We start from the raw sequence: 26235 nt of genomic DNA on the forward strand, positions 1-26235 counted from the left end.
GTTGTTTCAAGGTATCTTTTTTCTCAGTTTGGGGAGTAAAAAGAATAGCAGTTATGTGAGAAAACAGCTGAGCATCTGTATGGGGCAGCCCATGCAGCCCGGGGCAATGATTAACTCCAGCCCCCTGAATACTGCCTGGAAACACAAACATCTTGTAAAAGGGCGAGATCCCAACACTGAGTGAACTGTTACTACAGGATTATTTCAGCATGATGAAAGCTGTGAGCATGATGACTGCTTTGGGGTACCTTCTGACGTAGTATCAAACTGCCCAGCTCTGCATACAGTGGCATAGGAGTACTGTGTATTTTCCACTCAACTCTGTGCATTTCTCCTCTCTAAGCCTTAAGTAAAGTCTTGTTGCACATTAATGCAATTTAGCTAGTTACTATTTAGGGTAGCAGTACAATTGCTATTTTTGCTCTTTGAAAGCTTTAGACTGGATGCAATGGTAACTAGAGATGCTCCTTGGCCAGGGTCTTTGCTGCAGCTTCCTGAGCACAGGTATAGATGGAGCCAGGAACACAGCTGTCTTGGGTTTCTCATCACACCAAAATGTCATCAGTGGAAACAAGCACAAATAGAAAGAAACAGTCTTCAAAAATGCAAGGGAGGGTTTTGAGAAAGCTGAGTGAGCTGAGTGGGGGCAAAGTCTCCAAATTGGCAGGGCATATTCTCAGTAAGTTTTCACTTCTTTTATTCAGTTTTGGCTGAAACACAACATGGCTACTGTGATGTCCTCAGCCTGTCTCCAGATCTTACGCATAAGCTGGAGTTTCCAGTAGCTTTTTGCTCACCAGTTTCTTGCTGGGTGGCACCTGCTGCAGCCTCCCCAGGGCTGGCAGCTTCTATAGCCTCACAAGGCATTCTTTTCAGCCCTAGGGTCTCTGACACTCTCTAAGGGCCTGCTGCTCCCAGCCCTTCGTTCTCCCAGACAGCTGCAGGATCTCTCTTGAGAGATGCTGTCTAGTCTCAGACCACTTCTCTGATTTCCTGAGGTTATCTCAGCTTTGTAGCCTATCCTCCAGCCGACTAGAAGCCCCTTTCCAGGTGTCAGGGACATCTGGAAGCATAACCTCAGCCGGGCTGTGTTAGGAGGGAAGCTGTGGCTGCAGAAGCTTTTCCCCTCGCACCGCACCCCGCTGCGGGGACCCAGCTATTTGGTCACCCCTCCGCGCCTCAGCCGCAGCAGGCCCTGCTTAGCTTGCAAGGCCCTAGCAAGTAGGTCAAGGCTCAAGGGAGCCCGCGCGGCTCCCGCGCGCTGTCCCGCGCATGCGCACAGCAGACGTAAACACTTCCCAGCCGGCGCCGCTTCCCTACACAAACCCCTCGGCGCATGCGCGTTCCCCCCACCCGCACCTGCGTGTTCCCCTGCTGCCGCCTCTCCCCGCCGCCGGGGCTCCTCCGCGCATGCGCCCTGGGAGCGCGCCGGCTGTCCGCGCAGGCGCCGCGAGCGACCGCGGCCTCGCCCCTCCCCCCGCCGGCCCCCGCGCGCAGGCGCAGCGCGCGCCCTCCCGCGGCCCGCGCGTGCGCCCTGAGCGAGCGCCCCCTCCCTGCGTCCCTGCGCCCGCCCGTTCCCTCAGGGAGCTCCCTCTGCTCAGGCGGCTGTTCCCGCTGCAGCGGCGCGGTCCCGGCGGCGCGCCGAGGGGGTCGCTGGTAGGCCGCGGCACACCGTGTTGTTCCTTTCTCCCCCGCCCCCCCATTCCCCGGCGGCAGAAGCTTCCCCCGGCGGGTCCCTCCGCGCCTCTGCGAGCGGGGCGGCTGCGGGCAGAGCGGTGCGGACCGGTTGCGGCCGGTTCCCCGCGCAGGCGCAGGGCCCCGTAAACAGGAAGCGGCGGCGGCCCGGAGCGGCGGAGACAAAGGGGCCTGTGGAGAGGGGAAAGGAGCGCCTCGGGTTGGCTCGGCTCGGCCCGGCCCAGCGAGCGGGGGTCCTGGCGGCGGGCGGCAGGATGGTGCAGAAGGAGGGGCAGGCGGCGCTGGAGGAGCCCCAAGGCAGCCCCAACCCGGCCGGCGTGTCCGGCGCCGCCTTAGAGCCGCCGGGCGCCGCGGCGGGGCCGGTCCCGGGGGGCGAGGAAACCGACACGGAGACGGAGACCGCGCTCGGCTCCCGCCGCTTTCTCTGCGGCGTCGTCGAAGGTAAGAGCTCTTGAAGGGATGTCTGGTATCCCTGGGCGGCTGTCCCCTGAGGGACGGGTCAGAGTCCGGGGGACTGGGCAGGGAGAACGACGGTGTTGTCGGGAGACTGAGAGTGTTTGCGGGAGGTTAGTATCAGTGGGGGACCGGCGGAGCGGGACTAATCCCTGTCCCCGGCCCGTTGCTGTGGCCAGAGGAGTCCGCGCTGCGAGGCCTGTGGTGCGCAGCCCTTGGCCGGGGCTCCCTTCGCTGGAGAGGGCTGAGGGGCGGGGAGGAGCCGCGTCTCCCGGGCGGGGCTGCCGCCCCCGGCGCTTGTGCTGGGAGCCATGCGCTAGTGGCCTTTGATGGCAGCTGTTTCGGCCCGGCACCCCCAGCGGGCCTCTGCTTCCTAATGGAGACTGAGGCAGCGCTGTGGCTTGCTTCTAGTGCGTGTGTGAAGGGGGGAGATAGAAAGGAGAGAGAGAGAGAGAGATCTCGTGCGGTTGTCCCAGCTGTACATGCTTTTCCTGCGTGCCAGAGGCTCAGATTCAGTTTCCTGGGTAGGGAATAAGGTGATTCTGTAGACATCTGCTCTACAGTTAATCCTAAATGCTCCTTGTTCTCTAAAGCGTTGTAGCTTAGCATTTTAATTGTCCTCTTCTGTATTTTGGTACGGTTGCAGCATTAAAAGGTTTAATTTACTGCAGAAGCTGCAGAATAAAAGGGCTCTTTTTATATTTTGTAATAACTACAGAATTTATCTGCGTTTCTGACAGGTCAGTTAAGGTGGACGATTGAAAGCCAGCAAGAATAAGCATTGGGCTTATTCCCAATGTAACGGTTGATTTGGAATTGTTCTGAATTCCCATGGACTGCTATTTCTGTACCTTTAATGAATCTCTGGTGGAACAAAACAATTAACAGATGGAATAGAGAGGGAAGCAGGCAGTTTATCAAAGTCAGTATCTGCATTGCTTGCAGAATGCCTTTTGTTCATATCTTAAAAGACCATTTGGCTTCTGCAAATGTCACTGTGTGAACTGCACCAGGCCCAGTTCATGCCTTTATTTTTTAGCACTTACTGGGGCTTAAATGCAGTCAACGTGGAGGGAAACATCATTGCTTTGTTAATAGACTTAATTCTGTGAAGATAGATGCTAAAATGAAGGCTTCAGAGACAAATAAAAAACATAGGTTGTAACAGGATTTTCTCATGTTCTTGCTGATGCACCTTGGCTGTGGATTACCTGTTCATCCGGGTTGAGGTGGGAACCGCTGCATATACCTTTGTCATTTTTCTTGTCATCTTAGTTTCATTGTTGATGTTCTCTGCATATATTTTGGCACAGATGTTCTCGACTGTACTGTGTATAAAACAAAGCAAGAAGATGGCCTATGCTCAGTGAAGCAGGCTCATATTAGTTAGGAGTCACCAGTGTGCAGGAAAACAAAAGGAATGGGAGAATGTTTAAAAATAACAACAAAAAACCCCCAAATGCAACCGAAACAAAAACCCCCACACCAGAACCAACCAACCAACAAAAAAAAACCCCGTTGTGATGAATGAGTTAAATGGTGGTAGGTGAAAACATCTGTCTCTTTAATGACTCGGGAAAACCAAGGATTAACTTCAGAAGTGTAGATACATACTTAAACACAGTGCAGCGGTTAACACAGGCTAGGGGTGTGGAGAGATTAAAGCAGTGAGTTGGAGAGTTTGGATCTTTTGTAGAAAAGGGCGGGGGCAAAATTGGCCAAATACAAAAGCACTGAGTGTGCACTGTAAGAGTGTGGAGAGAAAATGACAGATACAACATGCACTGTTTTGGAGAGTAATAAGGTCTAAGATACTACTAGTGCTCTGCCTCCTGGGTATCCTAGGTTTTGGTGATGGAGAACATGGTAACTGGGATGAAATCTTTGGCTTTTGGCTTTGTGTTAACTTGATATACAGTCTTGAGGGAATAGTCCAAGAATGGGTAGATCCAAGAATTGTCGTCAGATGGTGATATTAGTAACCTAAGAAATGTGGTGACAGGTGGAAAAGTATCGCTTTAAATTAGCAGGTTCTCTTCAGTCTTATTTAATTAGGTTTTGTTATCCGATCTCTTGTTGGGGGGGTGAGATTTAGCAAAAGTGTTTTGAAGGACTTATAAGACATGGGTGATGTTTGTTAGGTATTGGAGTATTTTATTCCTTCTGTGGGCTGTTGAGCTTCCCCAGGGCAGAATCAGTCAGAACTGAGGAACTCTAGTGAAAGCTAGAAATTAGCTCTGGGTGACATAAACAGAGAAGTTTTCATGCCTTGCAGCTGCTCTCTTGTTTAACTGTCCCCAGTTTGTCACTTTCCAGGTTGGAAGGAGTGACTCTGCTTTGCCTCTTCAGGGTGGCAGTTAGTCTAGCATCACTCTGAGAGATTAATTCTTAAATCTTGACCCTGCTTTAAGTGCTGTGTTCGCTTGACAGGTAACTGAAATACCTGTTAATATACAGAAAATGCTTTGGTTGTGTCAGTTTTGTGTTTGGAAAGGTCATAGGAGGATGGTTTTGACCTCTGAGACCAAAAATTTACAGATTTACGATGGTGACTAGCTCTGGAAATGAAGATATTTTCTACCTTTTGAACCGGTGTTCTGTGGAGACTTGTGAGCTTTGAACATCATCACTGAGGGGCTGTGCTATTTGAGAATAAGAGCTTATTCAATTTCAGTGTTATTTTAGTCGCTGGTCTTTGCCTGGACTGCTAAGCTGAAGCTTTGTTTTGAAGTGCCCACTTGAGATTGAGCTGTTTGCACATAGGTCTAAGTGAATTTGCTTGATGAAGAGTGCATTGAGAGTGCTTTTTAAAGTATTATGTTTCTGGAATAGAAGGATCGGATTTAAAACCAGAAGCAGTTACAATTTCTGCCGAATTTTGTGACTTTGAAATGTTTGCTGTTCTAAAATCAGTTGAGTGGATGCTTTTCTGTGATTGTTCAAAGCCATAGTCCCAGCTTGTAGGAATGTGAGAATTGTAAGATACTGAGTTGCAAGTTAATTTTGACAAGGAGCCTATTAAGCTGAACAAAAGGAATAAAATCTTAACTATTTTGTTGACTCACTTGCGCTTTTTCTTTTTTAAATTAGGCATCATCTACCACAGTAGATATTTATATGCTCTGTGTATGTATCTGGCATTCTAATCTTTACCACTGGTTAAGAGTTTTTGAGCTGGTAAATGTTTTCAGGTGTCTTCGGTGTTGACATTGCAATCAAATCTCCTTTGTAGGTGTCTGGAGTGATAGTTTAATTAGGTTATGACTGTTCAGTCTGCTCTTATAAGAATGCTGACTTGATTTGTCAAGGGCATGTGCTCAGATATCTGTTTGGATCCTGAAAATTAATTGCTTCAGTGGCCAAAATTATAAGACCTTATATCATAAGAAATTTAATAAGTTATAATTGCATTTTAAATTTAGATCAGTTTAGGTTATTACACTTTCCTAATGCTAAATAGATTTTTTTTCTTCTGCTTTGGGAAGCTTTCTGGTTAATGTAGCAGGAAAAGAGGAGAAAAGTGGTGGGTTTTAATCTAATGTTTCATGGAGCAGGCACAATCTGACATCTAAGTGGATAATTTTAATCTTGTTTCCCATAGGATTTTATGGAAGACCTTGGATTATGGAGCAGAGGAAAGAACTTTTTAGAAGGCAAGTCATGCTTCCTCTTACTGCAGCACATTCCATCACAATATAATTATAATCTTCCACTTAAGCCTGATCAGAATTATTGTGCCAACCTAGAGCAGCTTTTTACCTAATGCTGATATTTTTGAGGCTCCTGCACACCTGTCCTTCTTGCCTAAACCAAATTTGTCCAGTATCAGTTGTATACGAAGTTGTCATGAATTGATAGTGTAGCATGATGCTCAATGAAGAAACAAATAAATTAGATAAGTAAAACAAAGAATTCCCAAATTCATAGACTGTTCTCCTGATTAAGGCTTTTTCCCTGTGTTTCTAGACTTCAGAAGTGGGGACTCAATACATACCTGTATGCTCCAAAGGATGACTACAAGCACAGGATGTTCTGGCGAGAAATGTACTCTGTGGAGGAAGCTGGTAATTGCCTTTATTTCCGCTCTGTCTGTCTATAAATAGACACTTGACTGAAATGGTCATTGCTACATATGCTTGTGTGTGTTCAGTCATGGGAGCCATTCCCAAAGCTGTGGGGAGACCTGTTCTTGATACCTTGCAGATGTGTTTAGTGGAGTTTCAGTAGAAGCGTGGGTTTATTTTTTTTTTTTAGCTCTAACTCTACAGATGATTTCTAAAATTGCTTTTAAGGCTTTATCTTACTTTTTAATCCGTAGAAAGGTTCCTCAGAATTATTCTTCTGGCTTCTGAACATCTGGGCCATATTTTGAAGTAGAAATTAGTTGCTTCAGAAGAGGGAATAGCATCCTCATTTATGTGATTCATTCAGTCCTTGTCTCAACTGAAGACAGTACCAGTCAGAAAAGCAACTTTACAACCATTTAGTCAGAACATAAAAGACCTGTTCAAAATGGTGTGAGGCTTTTTAATCCACTTCTGACATTTATGGGATTTACAGTTTTTTATTAGCCTGTGGACATTCTAATTTTCCTTGGTTGAGGGGAAAAATGATACTTACTTGAAATGAAATAATCCACCTTGGAGGCTATTTTTAATCACTGCGAAAGGATTCTGCAAGATAATTGCCAATAAGAACAAAGATTGTTAAATATTCTGAAAATAATTCTCTTTATTAATTGTATAGAAAATTAAATTTGAAGTTTGTTTATTAAAGCAACTGCTTCTGCACAGTGATTTCAAAAGAAGCCCTACTTTATATGTCCTGAGCTTCAGTCATATGAATCTTTGTCTCCAGTTTGGAGAGATGTGGATTTGATGGGTGGACCACTTGGGAGATAAGGGCCTGACTGGGTGGTTCCATTAAAAGCATTGCAGTCAACAGCTGGAGGGAGCTGGAGTTGTTCAGAGTGGAGAAGAGAGGGCTATAGGCAGAGCTTCTGTCAGCCTCCAGTACCTAAAAGGGCCTACGAGAAAGCCAGAGAGGGACTTTTCAAAAGGGCATGTAGTGATGGGATGAGGGGTAATAGCTTCAAACTGAGAGGAGGTTTAGATTAGATGTAAGGAAGAAACTCTTACCTGTAAGGGTGATAGGACACTGGAACAGATTGCCCAGAGAGACTGGGGTTGCCCCATCCCTGGAAGTGCCCAAGGCCAGATTGGATGGGGCTTGGAGCAACCTGGTCTGGAGGAACGTGTCTCTGCCCACGACAGCAGGGTTGGAACTGGATGAGCTTTAAGGTCTCTTCCAACCCAAACTGTTCTGTGAACAATATGTGAATCAGTGTCATGCAGCATATTACTACATTGAATTGTCTCTTAATATGTGTGACAAAAATGGAAAAAGTGAGTAATAATTCTAGAACCATTGGTGTGGGTACTGTAAAAACAGCCTATGTCCATAATTCTATCATTGAGATAAAGAAGACTTTTTAAGAAATCTGTAAAAATTTTTAACATGCAAAGTAACAGTACAAGGACAGTTGTTACAGTCCCTTTGGTGTAACACATTTCTGAGAACTCTTCCAAATAATTTGGTGCTCTTTGCTGTGTTAGTTTTAAGAAGTTTGAGCAATTTTTTTGTGTTTATGATAGCAGAGGCATCTGCATTTTGTGATTTATTTATAACAACGTCCAAGGTTTTTTTTTTTTAGCTGTTGAAGTTTTCTGAAGTATTTTAATTTTCTTTCCAGAGCAGCTAATGACTCTTATAGCAGCTGCACGAGAACATGAAATAGAATTCATCTATGCAATCTCTCCTGGACTTGACATCACTTTCTCCAATCCCAAAGAGGTATCCACATTGAAACGCAAGCTGGACCAGGTAAGTGTCACACAAACTAACCACAGCTGCAGTGCTACCCAGTTCAGAAGCTTCAGTTCCTTACTCACCTCTGCAGCTTTGCAGTAGCTCAGCACTCATGGTACTTGTCACACCTCTGCACAGTTCCAATGGCTGTGTTCAGGGGCAATCTCATTAGTATTTATAAGTATATAAATGGTGGGTGTCAGGAGATTGGGATGTCCCTTTTTTCTGTTGTATCTAGCAACAAGACGAGGGGTAACGAGATGAAGCTGGAACACAAAAAGTTCCCTTTAAACATAAGAAAAAACTATTTCACTGTTGAGGTGAGCCTGGCACAGGCTGTCCAAGGAGAGTGTGGAGTCTCCTTCCTTGGAGGTCTTCAAAACCCACCTGGACATGTTCCTATGTGACCTGATCTAGGTGAACCTGCTTCTGCAGAGGGATTGGACTAGATGGATCTCTAAGGATCCCTTCCAACCCTTACCACTCTATGATTCTATTAAAGGTTGCATTGTAGAGATGGCCAGTGATCTCCTAGATTTAAAAAATAGAGTCTCATGTTGTATTGGATTCGGAAGACTGTTGTTGGGAGCTTGTCTTCAGAGTATTTTAGGGCCTTAAAGACATGATGCATTTCTAAAGAAAGAACTCATACCAACAGTAAACACCTTTGGAGGCAGACCTAACACACATGTTCTCTTTTGTTCTCATAACTGCCTCCTCTCCTTTGTGCAACCACAGTTAATGATGTTAGTTTTTTTCCACCTCTCTGTCCAGTGAGATCAGTTTTGAATTGTTAAAACTGAAACAAATTATAGGACTTTAGATGCCTAATCTTTGAGCAGAGGAGTCGGAACAGATAGCAAAGTCTGTCTTGCCTCTCTTACATTTTGTCCTCCATTCCTGTAGCTCTCCCTTTTAAAAATTCTACAGCTTTTTTTTTTTTTTTTTTAAAGAAATAAGAATAGTGTGAAACATTAAACCTTTACTTTCATCTCTTGTACCAGGTTTCCCAGTTTGGCTGCAGATCTTTTGCACTGCTGTTTGATGATATCGATCACAACATGTGTGCAGCAGACAAAGAAGTTTTCAGTTCCTTTGCTCACGCTCAAGTCTCTATCACAAATGAGATTTATCAATATCTAGGAGAACCAGACACATTCCTTTTCTGTCCTACAGGTAAAGTGAGATGAATCTTTTAGTGCAGCCTGAACGGAAGGGACTTGAAAAGTTGGTTTAATATTTAATCACTGTTTTAAGGAGTATTTTGGGGTTGTATGAACAAATTGACAAGGTTCAAGTAATGCAAATGTATGTGGAGGTTTGCCAAATCTACACATCTTGGGAAGGCATGTATAGATACCAAACAAAGAAGGCGGCTTGATAGAATGTTTCAAGAAGTTTGAACAGAAAATTAGGTTAAAGGAAGGCTTCTATTTATTTTTGCTTTTTGGTCGGGCAAGCTGCTAGTTTCTTAAAATTGTCTTAAACTAGAGGTAGAGCACAGTCTGTTCTCAGTTTTGTCATTGGTACCTGTTTTGTTTAATAAAATTACCTACTTTAATGAGTCATTCAGTTGCTTTATTTAATAAAAAATAAGATGAGTAGCAATTGAGTCCAGTCATTGGGGTTTTTTTAAATTGCAAGTTTCCTCTTATACCTATAAGAATATAGTAAGAGGGAGATTCACTATGTTCAGAGGAGTGGATTGTTCAAGGAAAATTCAATTTGGTAGCAAAGTTATCATTGTTAATTTGTTTATCCCCTTACACTGTAGTAGTTTGGGTTTGTTGCAGACCTCCTCTTTGACTTCAGAGAGACATATGTTCAGATGTTATTATTTTTAGGTATTTGCACTTCAGTCTTAGGGTTTCTAGGTCTGTTGCATGTTGTCTGCTGTAACCTGCCTTTCTGTTTATAGGCTTTGATGCTTTTTCCTAATTTTGACATTTAAAGGGTTTCTTTTTTTTTAAGATTCTTTGCCTTCTGATCATTATGCTGAGTATCACTCATAACATCCTGTTTATTTATACTTTACACCTCTAGGCCTTTCTTGATTAATTTTATATATGTTTCTCTTCTCAAAGAGCAGTATTCTCTCTACATGCTCATGGGCCAGTCAGGTATTTTGTCACGTGTGTGAATCCTTCTACTAACAGTGCCCATTCCCTTTGCCTGTGCAGAGTATTGTGGAACTTTCTGTTACCCAAATGTTGCCCAGTCACCATATTTGCGGACTGTAGGAGAAAAGCTGCTCCCTGGCATCGAGGTGTTATGGACAGGTACAAATTCTTTGGGGTGTTTTGAGGGGTTGTTGTTATTTGTCTGTTTTGTTGGGTTTTATTTTAATTCAGTGTTGGTGTTAAAAACTGTTTCTCATAATTGTTTAGCAAAATAAACTGTCCAGCAACTTGGGGGTTGAATCTTCCAGTGTACACAAAACCCTTTGATTATCCCGTTTCTCTTTTAGGTCCGAAAGTTGTATCCAAAGACATTCCTGTAGAGTCCATTGAAGAAGTTTCTAAGATCATCAGGAGAGCACCAGTTATCTGGGATAACATTCATGCTAATGATTATGATCAAAAGAGGCTTTTTCTTGGGCCTTATAAAGGTCGGTCAACTGAGCTCATCCCTCGGCTAAAGGGAGTTCTGACCAATCCAAACTGTGAATTTGAAGCCAATTATGTTGCTATTCACACGCTGGCTACCTGGTACAAGTCTAACATGAATGGAGTGAGAAAAGATGTGGTGATGAGTAAGTATGCATAACGGTTTGCTGGAATCTGTGCTTAACCATATCAGTCATCCTGATATTTAAAAAGATTATTCTAGCCATTCCTGACTCACTTTTTAAGGTCCCCTAACACCTTCTGTCCCATAAGTAAGTGGCAGTTACAGCACCTGCTATCAGAGAATTTCTTAGTCTTGAGAGGTATTTGTGATTGTATAGAAGGGACTCTCAGTAGGCAATTTCAGTGCCCAATTTAGAAATAAATGTCCGTGGATTTGATTTTGTTGGAGCAGAAGTGGCTCCAATCAAAAGAGAAACTCTGGATGCCAGAATGTCTAGTTCCTGGGTACTGTTTCTGTGTTGATGGTGACCATAGCTTTCTATTTTGTCTAATTAGGTTCTTCTTGTGTAGTAAGGCTGATGGAGACTTCTTTAATGCCTTGTCTAACGTGACTTCTAAAAAACCTGTTTTTCATGACACTTATGTAACTTTCAAACTTGTCCCTGTAGCTGATACGGAAGACAGTACAGTTTCTATCCAGATTAAATTGGAAAATGAGGGGAGTGATGAAGATATTGAAACAGATGTTCTCTACAGCCCACAAATGGCACTGAAGTTGGCCTTAACAGAATGGTTGCAGGAATTTGGAGTGCCTCAGCAGTACAGCAGTGAGTCTGGTTTAGTATTGTTCTGGGGTTGGTATAAAAATGGGATGTACGTGTTCAGTACTGGCACGTAGATGAAAACTGTTATACGGATCCTGGCAGTTTGCGTACTTTTCAGGTGGAAAAATTTTCTACTTTATCAATTGGGAAAACCTTAATAAAGCAAAATGCTTGAGACTGCAGCGTTCCTGAAGTGCCTTGACTGATCATCATCAGCAGCAGTCTTGATGTATGATCCTTTGGCACTTCTGATAAAAGATACAAGAGAGTCCGTATCGTACTGGTGCTGGTGGTTATTAGAATTCATGGAACAGAGAAAATATAAAGAACAGTCTGTTCTTTGAAGCAAGTGTTAGATTACTGTAAACATTAGTTCTGGCCCAGAAGAGTCCATGTTCTTCCAGTAAATACGGCTTTATTTTTCTGGGTTTCTGTCTACAGAAACCAGCTGGGTTCCTTCCAGCATTGTACACGCTTCTTGTGGCAAGGAGAGCTTGGGATCTGAGGTAACATCTGTGTCTCTCAAATGTGGGTTTGAGGTAGTCAGAGTGTCCTTCTCTGATAACCTCTTCTCCCAGCTCTGCTCTGGTGCAGTTACCCTTTTGAACTGCTGTAGAGTTTCAGATCTTTCTAAAACTCAGCTGCAGCAAAACCAGTGAGGAGTAGTAATTAAGGTGTCATCTCCTTCCGTTTTCACTAGAGGGGATCTCTTGATATGTGCTAGTTGAACCACCTTGCTCAAGCAGGGTGAGTTTGGAGCAGGTTGCCCAAGACTGTGTCCAGTCAGATTTTGAATATCTTATTTTTTCTAGGATAAAGTAATTAAATAATTTTATTTTGAAGTGTGCTGTATAACCAAATAGAACTTTACCAAGTCAGTTCATGCAGAGTAATAGCTTTTTTAATTCAGATGGCACAGTCAGAAATGCTGCAGGCAGCACATAGCATTAACTGATTTTCCTTTTTCCACATCCTATCTTAGCCTAGCAGTTATGTGGAGGGAAACTTGGTAAAAAACCAAAGTCAGTACTTAAAGTTACAACGACAGAAAGAGACAGGCAGAATAGCAAAAGGAAGCCCTGATTTGTTGCTGTGGCAACAGAGTAGTTCATGACTTGCAGAAGTTGCTGATTTGAGTGTTAGTTGTCAGACATTGAAAACTCTAAACTTGTTTCTTCTTATTCTCAGGTAGACAAGTGGCCCACAGTGGTGCTAAAACTACTGTAGGGGATGTAGGGCCTCTGGTGGCACCATCCTCTTTAAATGCAGCAACAGTGGTCACCACAGTTTACCAAGAACCCATCATGAGTCAGGGGGCAGCGCTGAGCGGCGAGTCACCCGCCTTGGCAAAGGAGGAGGAGAAGAAACAGTCTGATGAGGAGCCAATGGACATGGTGGTGGAAAAACAAGATGATGCAGACAAGAATGCTCATCAGATACTGACAGATATCGCCGAGGCCAAGATGGCAGAGGAGCTGAAGCCAATGGACACCGATAAGGAGAGCATAGCTGAATCCAAGTCCCCAGAGATGTCTATGCAGGAAGACTCTGGTAGTGACATTGCCCCTATGCAGACTGATGAGCAAATTAACAAAGAACAGTTTGTGCCCGGGCCAAATGAAAAGCCTCTCTACACAGTAGAACCAGTGACTTTAGAGGACTTGCAGCTTCTGGCTGACTTGTTTTACCTTCCTTACGAACATGGACCCAAAGGTGCACAGATGCTGAGAGAATTCCAGTGGCTCAGAGCAAATAGCAGCGTTGTCAGTGTTAACTGCAAAGGGAAGGATGCTGAAAAAGTGAGTGCCAGTCTCGTTTCTCTTCTTTTAAATCAAAATCCTGAGCACTGTTTCCTGTAAGAGAGACTACTGTTCTACTTCCTAGGACCAGAGGGGTAGTGTATAACTGTCCACAGGTCACAGTCATTTTCATTCCTCCAGTGGAATCTCCTGTTTAAAGTCCTGTAGTGCCATTTAGCTGTGAAGGCAGGCTGGTGTCTGCGTTTGACCACTGAGCCCTGTACTGGCCTCACTTCTAGCAACCATAGAGAATACCTGAGAGTCCTCTCAGAGATGTGGTAGTGCATTCTGGTAAAATGAAGTGATAAACTGTATAGTCTTCCTCCGTGTTTAGAGTACCTCTCCTCCCTAGAAGGCTGTGTTTGATCTTGTGGAACTTTTGCCTCCCTTCATAGATAGAAGAGTGGCGTAATCGAGCAGCCAAGTTTGAAGAGATGTGCAGCTTGGTGATGGGGATGTTCACTCGCCTCTCCAATTGTGCCAACAGGACAATCCTTTATGACATGTACTCCTACGTCTGGGATATCAAGAGTATTATGTCAATGGTGAAATCTTTTGTGCAATGGTTAGGTAGGTGCATTGGGAGCCATCATAATCCCAGCTAGAGTATTTATTTTGTTTTGATTAGCCCACGGGGAAAACAACCTGTTAGGTGAATGTTTTTTCTTGGACGTGGGGTCTCGTTTACCCTGTTTTAAAGGTTTTCCTGTCTCACTATTTAAAGCAATGCTTGCTGTGAATTTGCTTTAGTATTGTAAGTGAAGTCTGCTGGCTGCTTAAGATTGGAGACCTTGATTTTTCTTCTTGGGCTAATGAAACTTGAATCTCATCTGACACGTAAGTGTTGACTTTAACTTACTCTTGACTGAATGCACACTGGACTATGCCATGTAACTCCTTGGATCCCCTGGTATATGATTGGAAATGACACTACAAAATGTGACCACACCAGCCATCTGCTGCTTGCTCTGTCTTGATAACATGATTGCTGTCAACCTTTCAATGGGCCTGGCCAAGAGGAAGTCGATCCTCCCAGCCCTGTGCGCATGCGAGCTTTAGCATAAGGCTATTCTGGTGCAAAAGAGTTTCCTTTTGAACACTTGCCAAATTGCTGATTGGTTTTTTTAATCTTTTTTTATTTTAAATTTTTTGTTTTAGTTGTTAATTTTGGTTTTTGGTAATGGTGGAAATTGTGGAGCTCTCCAGACAAATGTAGTTGGAGACTTGAAACAGGCTTTTTCTTTCTTTTCTTTTTTTAACATACAGCATTTTGTTTTGGGTTTGGTTTTGAGGATTTTTTTTGTGTTTTGTTTTTCCTGAAATATTTTTGGGGGATCCTAAGTTGGCAGATAGCACCAGCATGGCCTGGGTAATTCTAGTGACCTCATTTCACTTTCAGGTTTCAGTCCAACTGTAAGGAATATGCTGTGGACTTGCTTGATATACACAGCAGGCAGCAAAGCTGATGGTCCCATGTCACACTTTTTGTAGCTGTCACAAACCTCACAGTGGTTAACCATTACACAACCTTGGTCTAGTCCTAGTGTTTGGATTGTATTTAAATGATATTCTTAAACGCTGGCAGGTTTAAGCAGGGGCAGAGAAGACCTGTTAAGTCATCAGGATAGTCTGTGCTCAACAACTTTTTGTGGTTTTGTTCTTATTAAATATCTGATCCCTGTATGTGGATCTGATAAACAGGAAGAGCTTTTAAGACTGCATTCTGCAAGGTACAGAGAAGAACTAACTGGGGAGGAAAATTTGGCAGCATTCTAGTATGTTAACATCTCTGCCTAATGCTGTTTAAAGGCTTTACTCTGCATTTTTAAGCCCGGTGTAATGAAACTCCCCCAGTGTTACTATTCTTGCTGTATGTTGACCTTTAGCTAGAAAGAATGCTCTCTTTTTGAGAACTTAATCTGTTGAAAACTCCAGACTGAAGGTCTATAAAGAGAACAATGATTCTTGCAATCTCTAGACAGTGAGACTAGGGCTTTGACTGCCTTTAACATTAGGCTACCTTTCAGAGTTACCAGTCTACCTACTGATTTCAGCTGAAATTGTCTTCTGTTTTCAGTGGCCCTGTAAGGTTGGGTTTAAGTCTTTATAAATGCATCAAGTATTTGTAATAATTCACAATAGAAGCCAACTTTGCAAATAACTGTCTCTGATAACTTTCACAGTGTTCTGTTCCAGTATTCAAACTGGTATTAGATAGTTGAAAAAAACCCGAGTTTTAGCCAGGTGCAGTTTAATACTCTTAAGCTAACTGCTTCACAGAGAGAGGGTGGTTTTGTCTTCAACTTGCATTTTATCACTAATGTAAATACATATAAAGCAAAAGTCTTTGATAAAATACATCATTATCTAAAGCTAAGTCAATTACAAATCCAAACCATTTAGTTTTCCACAACGGTGTGCTCAATGGTCCACTGAACGTTCACTTTCCTCAAGTCTCCTCCCAAGTCCAGCTAGCATTCAGTCCCTTAAATGAGTGTGGCTGTATAGTACTATGGATTACTAATGACTTCTATTGTCTTCTTCCCCATTGTGTACAGATGGGAGAATCCTCAGCACAAGTTTCTGCTGCTATTGGATGGACAGCGCCAGATGTTCACAGCGCGTCGTCATTAATTAATTAAAATGGAAAGGTTTTGTCTGTGAGGCAGCTCAGATAGATTAGCTGTGCACTAGGCATCAACTGAAGTCACATTTGCGCAGCGACTAAGGCATTAACTATGTTTTTCATTTATACAGCTCTTCATTCACGCAGCTCTTTACTGTAATAATTGGAAGTGCTAGTTACGTTGTAGTCTCAAAGGACAGACAGACACTGTCTTCCAAGTTATTGACCAAACGTCCTTGTGAAGGGTATCTTTTTACTGGAGAATTCCAAAGGGGGGGCGGGAGTGTAAATCAAACTCAAATTCTGCTGTTTGGATCGTTTCTGAAATTTGCCATATTTAGGGTAGTTTGTATTTAACATACACCCTAAACTCTTGTCAATGTCAAACTTGGCACACTTTGGGACTCTCTGACTAGCACAACATACTTGTCTGTACTGATCTGAGACTGTTACTTGAACAGGAGGTAGATTGCTGTCCACAAAAGGAAAAGAGTATTTGCGCTGCTCATCTTGTCAGAAAACTAGGTGGGTGATTGAAACCTCCACGCCAGATACCAGGCTTTTTTGGTAGGTTTTTTGCCACCAGAGTTGTCATTTAATGTTGGCTGGTGAAGGCTGTGGCGCCTTGCAGGCAGAACAGTCTTAAAAGTCAAACAGCTAACGGAAGCTTCTTTTATAAAGCAAGTGCTGAACTGTAACTAAGCCTGTCAATGGGCCTGCTGTGACTGGTTCATCAGCAGGATCCTCGGTGCATCTCATGTGCTTGAGGAGGAGAAAAATCAAAATGGTAAAACCCAAAGCTGGGGTTATCTGTTGCCAACAGGGTGTACCAGTGAAATTGAGAGTTGATTCCAGATGATGCCACGTAGCTTTTTAATGTGCCAGTGGTGTTGAGAAGGGATGGCCTGGATTGTGTAAATCTACGTTGTGACAATACTGTTTCATACCATGTCCTGGCTGCCTCACCTGTCTCGGGCTGTTTGCATATATTGCCAGTCCTAGTTTTCTGACAAGATTAGATACAATCATTACTAAAATGTGACTTCAGAAAGGTCCATTTTTTTTTCAGGGGGCTGTGATAATGGCATTGGTTTGACGTAAAATTTACGGTAGCGGCTACTGAGCCACGTTGCTTCCCAGGCGTCATCTTTTGGTAGATGAAATGGATGTTTCTGCCACAAACACAAAACCAAAAAGTACAAAGTGTCCAGGAAGCTGATGTAATTATGCATGGCACTATTTTTGTGCCTTCTGGTCTGGAATGAGGTGTATGTTAGCTGACTCACCTCATCTGTTCTTAGACCAGTCTGTTACAGATAATCAGAAATTCGGAATGTTACCATTAGTGCTCAGGCACAAGGTCTTGTAAAAACCTTACATTATTCCAGCCTCCCCCCAAAGCCCCAGATTCTAGCTCAGTTAGAGAGCTTTTTCCACAAGTGTGTGTTAGCTTTTTGGACATGTTAGACACCCAGGAAATCCCCCTTCTCGTAACATTCTCCGCTTGGATCTGATCTCAACAGGGTGTCGTAGTCAATCTTCAGCACAGTTCTTAAGTGGAGACCAAGAACCCTGGGCCTTTAGAGGTGGTCTAGCAGGAGAGTTCCAGGTATCAATATGACTTCACAACTGAATGACATTTTCTTTGTTTTATGAGAAACCTTTTCGTTGCACATCAGAGGTCTGGAAGGATTGGTCTGCCGAAGGCTTTCTGGTCCAAAGCCCATTAGCCTTACAGCTTGGTTTAAAATAATTTTCCTCCCCTTTCTACAGTAATTTCTCAAGGAGATGCTGGCTGTCCCCCGCGCACGCGACGCGCAGCGGCGTTAGTTGTACATTTCACGTGGTTTCTTTGCAGGTCGCACAGCATTTTTACCTGCGCCCGCAATTGCACAATGTGCGCATGCCTGGCTGCCGATGGGAATTCCATGAGCAAAAGGGATGGCCCTCCCAAATTCTGGTTCCTTCTCGAAACGCGCTCTGAGGCAAAGATTCCGATTGGCCCACGTCCCTGCATCGCTCTTTGCACCATGTTCAGATTTGTTCATGGATTTTTCAGGCGCTAGACTTTTCCCCCCTCACAGGTGCTCTGCGCGCAGCAAATTGAGTCAGCGCATTGCTTTTGGGATAAAGCGTCTCCTCTGGCCAGTTAACCCTCTTCAGACCAAACCTTTCCTCCTGACATTCTATGTTCTTGTACAGAGTAGATTGTCATTGGTAAAAAAGTATTTTAAAGCAGATAAGATTAACAGACTCTCAATGTGCTGTTTCAATCGCATATTTTAAGACACCAATTGGATATTTCCTATTCAAATAAGGTCTGTGCATTTGTAAAGCATAGCAACCCCACCTTCTTCTGGGGTGCCTGCAAGTAGCAAATGTTAATTTGGGAGTCTGCAGTGCACACCCAAGAGCGATGGGCTTTGTTGTTCATACAGTCATATCAAGTCTTTTGTTTCCACAGCGATTGCTGCCTATTGATGGGGCAAACGACCTCTTTTTTCAACCACCTCCATTAACACCCACTTCTAAAGTGTACACCATACGGCCCTACTTTCCTAAAGATGAGGTAACTGCTCTTGACACTCCTCCCTGTCATTGCTAACAGTGCTTTCCCTTTTGTGGTCACACTGATTACTGCTGAGGCCCTTCATCCCATAATGAAGCAGCTGTCCCAGTGCCTTGCATAAGGCACAAATGCCATCTTGCAGGAAAACTGAGGTGAAGCAATTTGCCTGTGGTTCAGCAATGTGCTGTGCAACAGTGCAGGCAGATCCACATCTTGATTCCTGGTCTCCCACCTCACTATCTTTTATTCTGAGTGCCTTCTGTGTTTCTCAGAGGCAAGTTGAGGTTGTTTGCTGCTGGTGGGAGCACATGCAACGGCTTATCCTTAGGGAGAGCCCATATACCTGTTCACTTGGTAGTTAAGGAGATGACTGCTGGTATTCTCAGAGCTGTATGAGCAGAGTGTTGACACTGTCTCTCAAAATGGAGTTACAGAGTGGTGATATTTCAACTGTTCTTACTGGTTTAATTACAAATGTAAAGTTTCTGGTCTGATTTTGAAGGGATTATTGTAAAATCTGCTTCAGAGTGTTTGACACTTTGAAACCAGGAATTTTGTAGTACTCTTTATTGATCAGAGACTGTCACCCCTGGGGTTTTTTTGCTGAGCACATCTGTAGTGTAGTTTTATTCCTACTAGCGTACTTGAAACTAACATATCAACCAACAGTTAGCACTCTTTATGGATACAGTTTAAACAATATAGCTTGAACTTTGCATTGGTAGCCACAGGAGATGAAACATGTTTCCTTTGAAATAGTATTTAGGTGGAGTTTGCAGCAGCTTAAGTGAATCCTGACAGTGAAGCCAGTCAGACAGAGAGGGCATGCCCTTTGCCTGCTGGATTTAAGCTCTGTCCTGTGTTCCTCTCGTGGGCAGTAAAACAGCCTTTTCCATACTTTAGTGCAGGGCTGTACCTAAGCTGCTTTGTTCCTTGGTAGGCAATGCATATGGTATTTCTAAGGTACCTAAGCACTTGGTGATGCAGCTAGGCGTGCAGTCATAGAGAATATTCACCCTCCTTTTTACAAAAGGAGGCTGGACACATGTCCAGTGCAAAGCCTTTTTGTTGAAAAGTGTGTAGGTTCTTATTTAAAGTGTGACTGATCCAAAGAGATTCAGCTGAAAGCTTGTTAAGATGCAGAAAGTTAGAGTGTGCTTGTCCTTCACAGTGGCCAAATGATTGCACTTGAACATCAAAAGCTTTGAACAGAGTCTTTATAGAGTGTTTGGTAACTATCAGGATTCATTTTGGGCTGTTAAAATGTACAGGAGGTTGACCTACAGCCTTTCCTTCCCAGCCATTAAACTTAACTACCGTGTTTTGACAGACAGCTTTAAGAGTTTCTTTTGGGGAGGGGGAGAGAAGATGAATCCTTTCCAGTAGTTCATAGAATCATAGAATTGCAGAGTGGTAGGGTTTGGAAGGTACCTTTAGAGATCATCCATCCAACCCCCATGCCAAAGTAGGGCCACCTAGATCAGATGGGTACACTTGTTCTGTGTAATTAAAATGCCTGTTGGTACTAGTGAAGCCGTTAATGGAATCTCTGTAAACCAAAGTTGTTAGCTTTTGAATGTGACTGATAACTTGAAATCATCTCTTCTTTCCTCTTAGGCATCTGTATATAAGATCTGCAGAGAAATGTACGCTGATGGAGCTGATCAGCCCTTCCATAGTTTACCAGATTTAATTGGAGACAAGTATGTATTAGGGATGTATGACCTGCACAGGTGGTTCTGAAGGATGAGGCCTTGATACTGTATTTAACTGGATTTTTTTAAGGGGGTATTGGAAGCATTTGATTTTTTAAAAATATAATCTACTCTCTGCAGGGCTCAGGAAATGGGGGTTTTGGTTTCTTAAAGATACATCCCAATCTATGCTTCAGTCACCTGTTGTGAGCTGGTAGGGGAAAGACTTAGCTGAAACCTGTGTTATGAAACTTCTGCATCCTAAGTCTGTCTTGAGTGTAGTTTTTCAGATAATTGAAGGTTTTTTAAGGAGCAGTCTCCCATCTGACTGCCTTGGGTGGTTTTTGTCTGGAATACATGTTATAGAGCACCAACTTTTAAAAGGAATAATCAATGACAAATGAGATTGAATTTTTAAAAAGACGTTAAATCTGAGCCACAAAATGAGCTCCTTTGAGTGGGGGTTTTATGTCTCAAGTGTTTAATTATGATAGAACCTTGTAAAGAGGCTGCCTTGTGAGTGACAGGAGTTAAGAAAAGGTATGTAACTGGTATCAAAAAATACGCAAAAGAGAAGATGGAGGAGCAGGGAGGAAATGTCAGCAGAGAAACTGCAGGCAAGAGGTGAAAGAAGTTTGTGTCCCTAGTGAGGCAGAAGAGCAGCATGTGCAGAATTAAATGTGGGATCCTGAGGTGAAGGTTTTGCTTATAGCTGAATATTGACAGCTGATTGGTCTGTTAATGCTTTACTGGAACAAATTCTGTGACAGTTGCTTCTTTGGATGGCCCCAGAGTCTCCTCCAGAACACCTGAGGAGTGATACCTGTTCAAAGGGACCTTGTGACTGAATTCATATGCTTTTTTGCTGCAGGTTGGTAGGAGGTCTGCTCACCCTCAGCCTGGATTACTGCTTTGTTTTAGAAGATGAGGATGGCATCTGTGGCTATGCTTTGGGGACGGTTGATGTGACTCCTTTCATTAAAAAGTGCAAAATGTCCTGGATCCCTTTCATGCAAGAAAAATACACTAAACCAAATAGTGACAAGGAGCTCTCTGAGGCAGAGGTTGGTAGAACCCACGAGATCAGGACTGTGTGCCAAATTCTGTGCAAAGCTGCTCTTTGTTTTTCTTCTACATTTTGAGCTTTTGTGTAATTCAGCTTTTGTACCTTTCTGAAGTCTTTGAGAAGCACAGTGTCTAGCATCTTAGAAGGTGACAGTAAAATGACTCTCTGCCAGTCAGCCTAGAGCTCATTGTACCAGACCCATGAGCTGTGCTTTAGTGGTAGATGATATGGTAAATTAATAGAAGTTGCCTCAATCTGGAGAAGATTCCATTGTGAAAATAAAGGATTGCTTCTGCTCTCTTCTCCTGCAAAAGGAGATCTCAGTTTACCTATGCTGCAGGTTAGGCTAACCCCTGGTAGTCACATCAGCCCAAGGATGAGAAACAAATGAAAGAGCCCTTGGTCTCCATGTTAAAATCTGTGAGCTGTTTGCAAGTGTGGCAGCAGGAAATGGTGCAAAACAACACCTCACCTTTTAGCAAGTGCTGAAAATCAATACCTTGAATTAGTTTTGGAAGAAATGGGAAAGACAATGTCACTGAACTGTCAAAAATAGGGAGAAGTTATATTTGATGCATTTGTGTCTTAGTGTTTAATACTAAGAGCTGCTGATCCACGCCTGCAAGTGTAAGGGGAAGAAAATATTCTTCAGCAAGTTATCTGAATGCAACTGGCTGGTGTCAGACTGTTGGGCCTCCTAAGGGGATCTCCCAGCTGAGAAAGGCAGGGCAAACCAGTGTATGTGACAGTGTGCCCTTGTATGTGATTAGAAATTAAACAAAACCTTACAGAGGGTCGTGGCTATGAGAGCACAGACCTTTCTGGGTGATTGCAGTAGCCTTTAGTGACCAACAACATCCTTTAGTCATCAACAAGGCTTATTGCAAGCTAGACACAAATTTGCCTGTGTTGGGGCAAGCTGTCTGAGATAATTGCACAGGCGCAAGAGTGTTTCCAGGCTGCTGGGAACCACAGAGCTTGTGTGAAAGTATTGGACCCTTGGAGCTAAAATTGCCCACAGAAAATGCAAAGAAAAGGAATATCCATGCACAAACACTTGGTTGTAAGCTGGCTTACAGGTGTTCCCACTGAGAAGCCATGCAAGCAGTGTGGTGCTCCCTGCTTTGACAGTCTGGGAAGCATCTGTAGCCTGCTGCTTTATCTGGAGCACAGAGAGCAGTCAGGCAAGTAAGAGACCAAGCAGCCATCAGAGGGGTAGTTGGCAAGCACGTTGATTTGGAGGTATGCTCCGTGAGCAAAGTGGCCTCCTTCAAACAAGTGAATGAAAATGAAAACCTGGGTCGTGATTAAATGTCTGTTTCTTGTGTTCTTCTCAGAAAATAATGCTAAGCTTCCATGAAGAGCAAGAAGTGTTGCCAGAGTCATTCCTTGCCAACTTCCCATCGTTGATAAAGATCGATATCCACAAAAAAGTGACAGATCCAAGCGTGGCTAAAAGTATGATGGCCTGCCTGCTCTCTTCTCTAAAGGCTAATGGTAAGCTGCTTGTGCTTGGAAATGCTTGTTTCCTAATCACGTTTTAATTGTAGGGCACAAGGAAAACGGGGTGGCTGTATTAATATCCTGTATTTGCATCTCAGCCTGACAGATTCCATTCCCACTGTCCTCTGCATTCCACATTTACCTAAACAGTTATAAAAGCTTTTGGACAACTAACTTTGCTTCTGTCTTAGGTAAAAGGCAGCTTTTCACTTTAGCCATTATGCTGCAAGTTAGGAACAGGAAGAGCTGGGGGGGTGATTTGGCAATGAGAGCGTGCATTTTTTTACATCTTGAACACCACGTAGATGTTTGCGTTTCCCCTGCTGCCATTGGTAATGGTGCTTTTTCTTAAGCGTGGCAGCAAGCAGTGGTGGGTAAGTACCAGCACCCTCAGGATGGGGAAGTGCTTGGCTGTCTGCCTCACTGCACACCTGAGGCTCACGGCTCCTTTGCACGGTGTGGTGCCCTCTTCTAGTGCTGTTTTCTGAGCCAACATATGAGTTTTGGGATGCTCTTACATGCAATAAGGGGTGTGCAGAGGGTTTGTTCAGAATGACAAGATGTCTGCCACATGTAGTCGTTTTAGGGGATGATCTGAATGTGTTACCATAAATACGGTGGCTTATGGGCGCTCTGCTCCATATGGAACTTGGGTTTGAACGTTAAAATAGGTGGGAACATGTAGTAACACTTGATGTCTGTGCTTTTTACCGTTGCACTTCTCCTACAGTGTTTTGTTTCTTTCTTCCTTTCTCCCTCCTTCAGGCTCCCGTGGGGCTTTTTGTGAAGTGAGACCAGATGATAAAAGAATCCTGGAATTTTACAGCAAGCTGGGTTGTTTTGAAATAGCTAAAATGGAAGGATTTCCAAAGGATGTCGTGATCCTTGGAAGAAGCCTCTGAAGTGCTCGATGGCAAGCTGTTCCCGTACTGTAGTCCCTTAACAGCTGGGCAGGTAGTGGTGGGGATCTTCATATGGTCTAGCTGCACAAAGCCAGCAGTAAGCCAGCTTGGTAGAAAGGGCTATGCGAAAATCACCCATCACACATTCAGACTGTAATTTGTTGGAAGAGGATAATGCTGCTGAAAACACTGTTTTAACAAAGAGAAACCTTGTCCTCTCCTGGTCCGGTGTGAAGTGCCAAGGACTCTTGCATGGGCTCCAGCTTCTTGGAGGGATCCCTCTCTGGCGGCGCTGGGGCCGACACCAGTTCTCTGCCTTCGCCTGTCAGCGGGAAAGGGGTCTCTGTCAGGAGTGTGTGTGCAGACACAGGCGTTTTCCCTGTCAGAGAGCGGGGTGTGCAACTGCAAGTTGCAGGAATGGGAGGGATTTGCTTGTGTCCATCAGCAAATTTAAAGATAAGTAGCTACAGTTCTATTTTTTACTATCTTTATGCTTGTTGATAAAGCAATGACCCATTGTCACTTCTAATGACCATTGGTTCGAGCTTTGTTAGGGACAAATGTGCAGTGGTCTGTGGCAGAAGTCACTTGATGACAGACTTGTAAATTCAGTGTATATAAACTCGGCCGTATGCTGACTAACTTTTTGTTTACCAGGTTTTGTAACTTTTTCTTTTGACAAGTGAAACAGTGTAGGTCCAAGATGGCACTTTGGAATAGCCGAAACCCGCAGTGGAGAACGAATCTGTCCTCAGCACTGACCTTTCTGACTGTGCCTCGTGTCCAGGGCTACAAACCGGCCGTCCCGGGAGAGGGGAGTGGATCCCAGAGGCTCCTTCCCTCGGACAGCGGTTTGTCACTGCCTGAGGTTACCACCGTTCTCCTGGGGCTGAAAGGGCCCCTCACAGAGTGTTCTGTCCAGCCCAGCAATCCTGGTAACGTTCACGGGGTTGGGATTGAAGACGGTGAGAGGGAGGGAGCTGGCCAGCAGCTGGGATCGGTCCTTGCAACAGTAACCATGGTTCAAAGCCTGTTCATACTTGTTTGACTAAATCAGGGTCTTCAAGTCCTGCACATTTGTATCGAATAACTTTTCTATAAGAAATGCCACAATAAGCACATTTTTACACATAATTTAAAAGGTTTCCTTCTTTTAGATGTTCCAAGAGTTTAATGTTTTTACCCAGGTCTGACACGTTGGGCTAGGGGATGCAGTCAGCGTGCTCTGTGGGGTCTGGGAGCGAGGTAGTCGCATCATCCACGGAGTTGGTATTTCACAGGAGCCTCAGCGTCCCAGATCCAGCACTCTACACCCCGCAGTACCTCGCTGCTTTCACCTGCTGCCATCAACTGTCTTTACTTTCCTTTTTTTATTTCCCTGGGGCTTTTTCAGTGGTTCCCTTTACAAGCCTCCAGCCACACAGAGGTTGGGTAACCCGGAATGAAGGGCGTTAGGACGGCGGTAGTGTTGTCTGCGCCCTGGAAGGAGATGCAGAGGTTGGCCTCCTGGTGCAGTCACGTGCAGGATGGGAGGTGTGTGGGGTGGGGGTTGTTTTTTCCTTTGCAGAATGTGAACAATTGTTTTTTTTACTGCGGTAGCGAAGTATTTAAGTTGAAACAAGTTCATTTCATTTTTAGAGAGAGGTACGGGGTGACACTATGGGATTTCATGTAAGTCAGAGCTGAATGCCACTAGTTTTTAAACAGCTTTGATTGCATGTTGAGTAGCTGATACCTTGGTTTGTCAGGTGGGGAGAGTTTTGTTTCTTCATGGGTACCAGAGTCGACTTATTTTATCTGGATGCGTTACATTACAGCATAGGATGTTTGTGGCCTTATTTCTTGACTTTTCAGGAGCTGCCACATTTTCTCTTCCTATGACTTTGTTATTATTATAGCAGTTAATTGTACAAGCCTATGGAATGTCAGGCCGAAACCATCGTTCTAGGGTTGTAAAGTGCTACATTGACATATCTTTCATGGTTATGAATTTTCATTAAGGTTGGAATGCCACTTTCATTAATCTGTTTTTAGATCAACAGTATCTGTAGCAGAGAGGAAAAAAAAAAAAGACCTGTAAAACTGTATTTGAAGACCATGCGAGAAATAGAATAAAACTTGAGAAATGAATGTACATAAAAGGTGTGTTTGTGTGAGAGGCCCCAGAGGCAGGAGCGGTTGAGCTGGGCAGGCTGGGTGCCTGTGGGGACAGCTGGCAGAAGAACTTGTGTCCAGGTTTGGTGGCACTAGGTGCTGTGTGGGAGCTGCTTCTCTGTGGTGAAGCGTTTCCCAGGCAGGTGTGGTGATTTAGCCCGATGTCCACCAAGTCATAAAATCACTCCGCCTCCTAAACTGGACAGGAGAGAGAGAGAAATACAACAAATGGCTTGTGAGTTGAGATAAGAACAGAGATACCACTCGGCAGTTAGCGTCACGAGCAAAACAGACTCAGCTTAGGGAAAAGAAGGTTTGATTTATTAAACAGTAAGAGCAGGGAGATGAGAAATAAAACCATCTTAAAAACACCTTCCCCCACCCCTCCTCTTCCCAGGACTCCCTTTCCTTCCCCCCAGTGATGCAGGGGATGCGGGCTGTGGTCAGTTCATTACAGATGGACTTTGCCGCTGCTGCTTCTCAGGGGGAGGCCTCCTCACACTTCCCACTGC

General features: G+C 44.0%; 1 protein-coding gene across 1 annotated transcript; it reads left to right on the forward strand.

Annotated features, from left to right (window-relative positions):
* Positions 1-1542: 1542 nt before the first annotated feature.
* On the forward strand, positions 1543-25725 carry OGA (O-GlcNAcase). Its single transcript, XM_062000947.1, has 16 exons — positions 1543-2136; positions 5750-5801; positions 6115-6212; positions 7901-8031; positions 9021-9192; positions 10197-10295; positions 10484-10768; positions 11255-11413; positions 12599-13209; positions 13605-13779; positions 17359-17444; positions 18300-18404; positions 20022-20107; positions 20970-21162; positions 22502-22661; positions 23433-25725. The coding sequence occupies exons 1-16, from the start codon at positions 1950-1952 to the stop codon at positions 23567-23569; spliced, it is 2736 nt and encodes a 911-aa protein (XP_061856931.1). The 5' UTR covers positions 1543-1949; the 3' UTR covers positions 23570-25725.
* Positions 25726-26235: the final 510 nt, after the last annotated feature.

This window comes from Colius striatus, chromosome 8, assembly GCF_028858725.1.
Source record: "Colius striatus isolate bColStr4 chromosome 8, bColStr4.1.hap1, whole genome shotgun sequence".
NCBI lineage: Eukaryota > Metazoa > Chordata > Aves > Coliiformes > Coliidae > Colius > Colius striatus.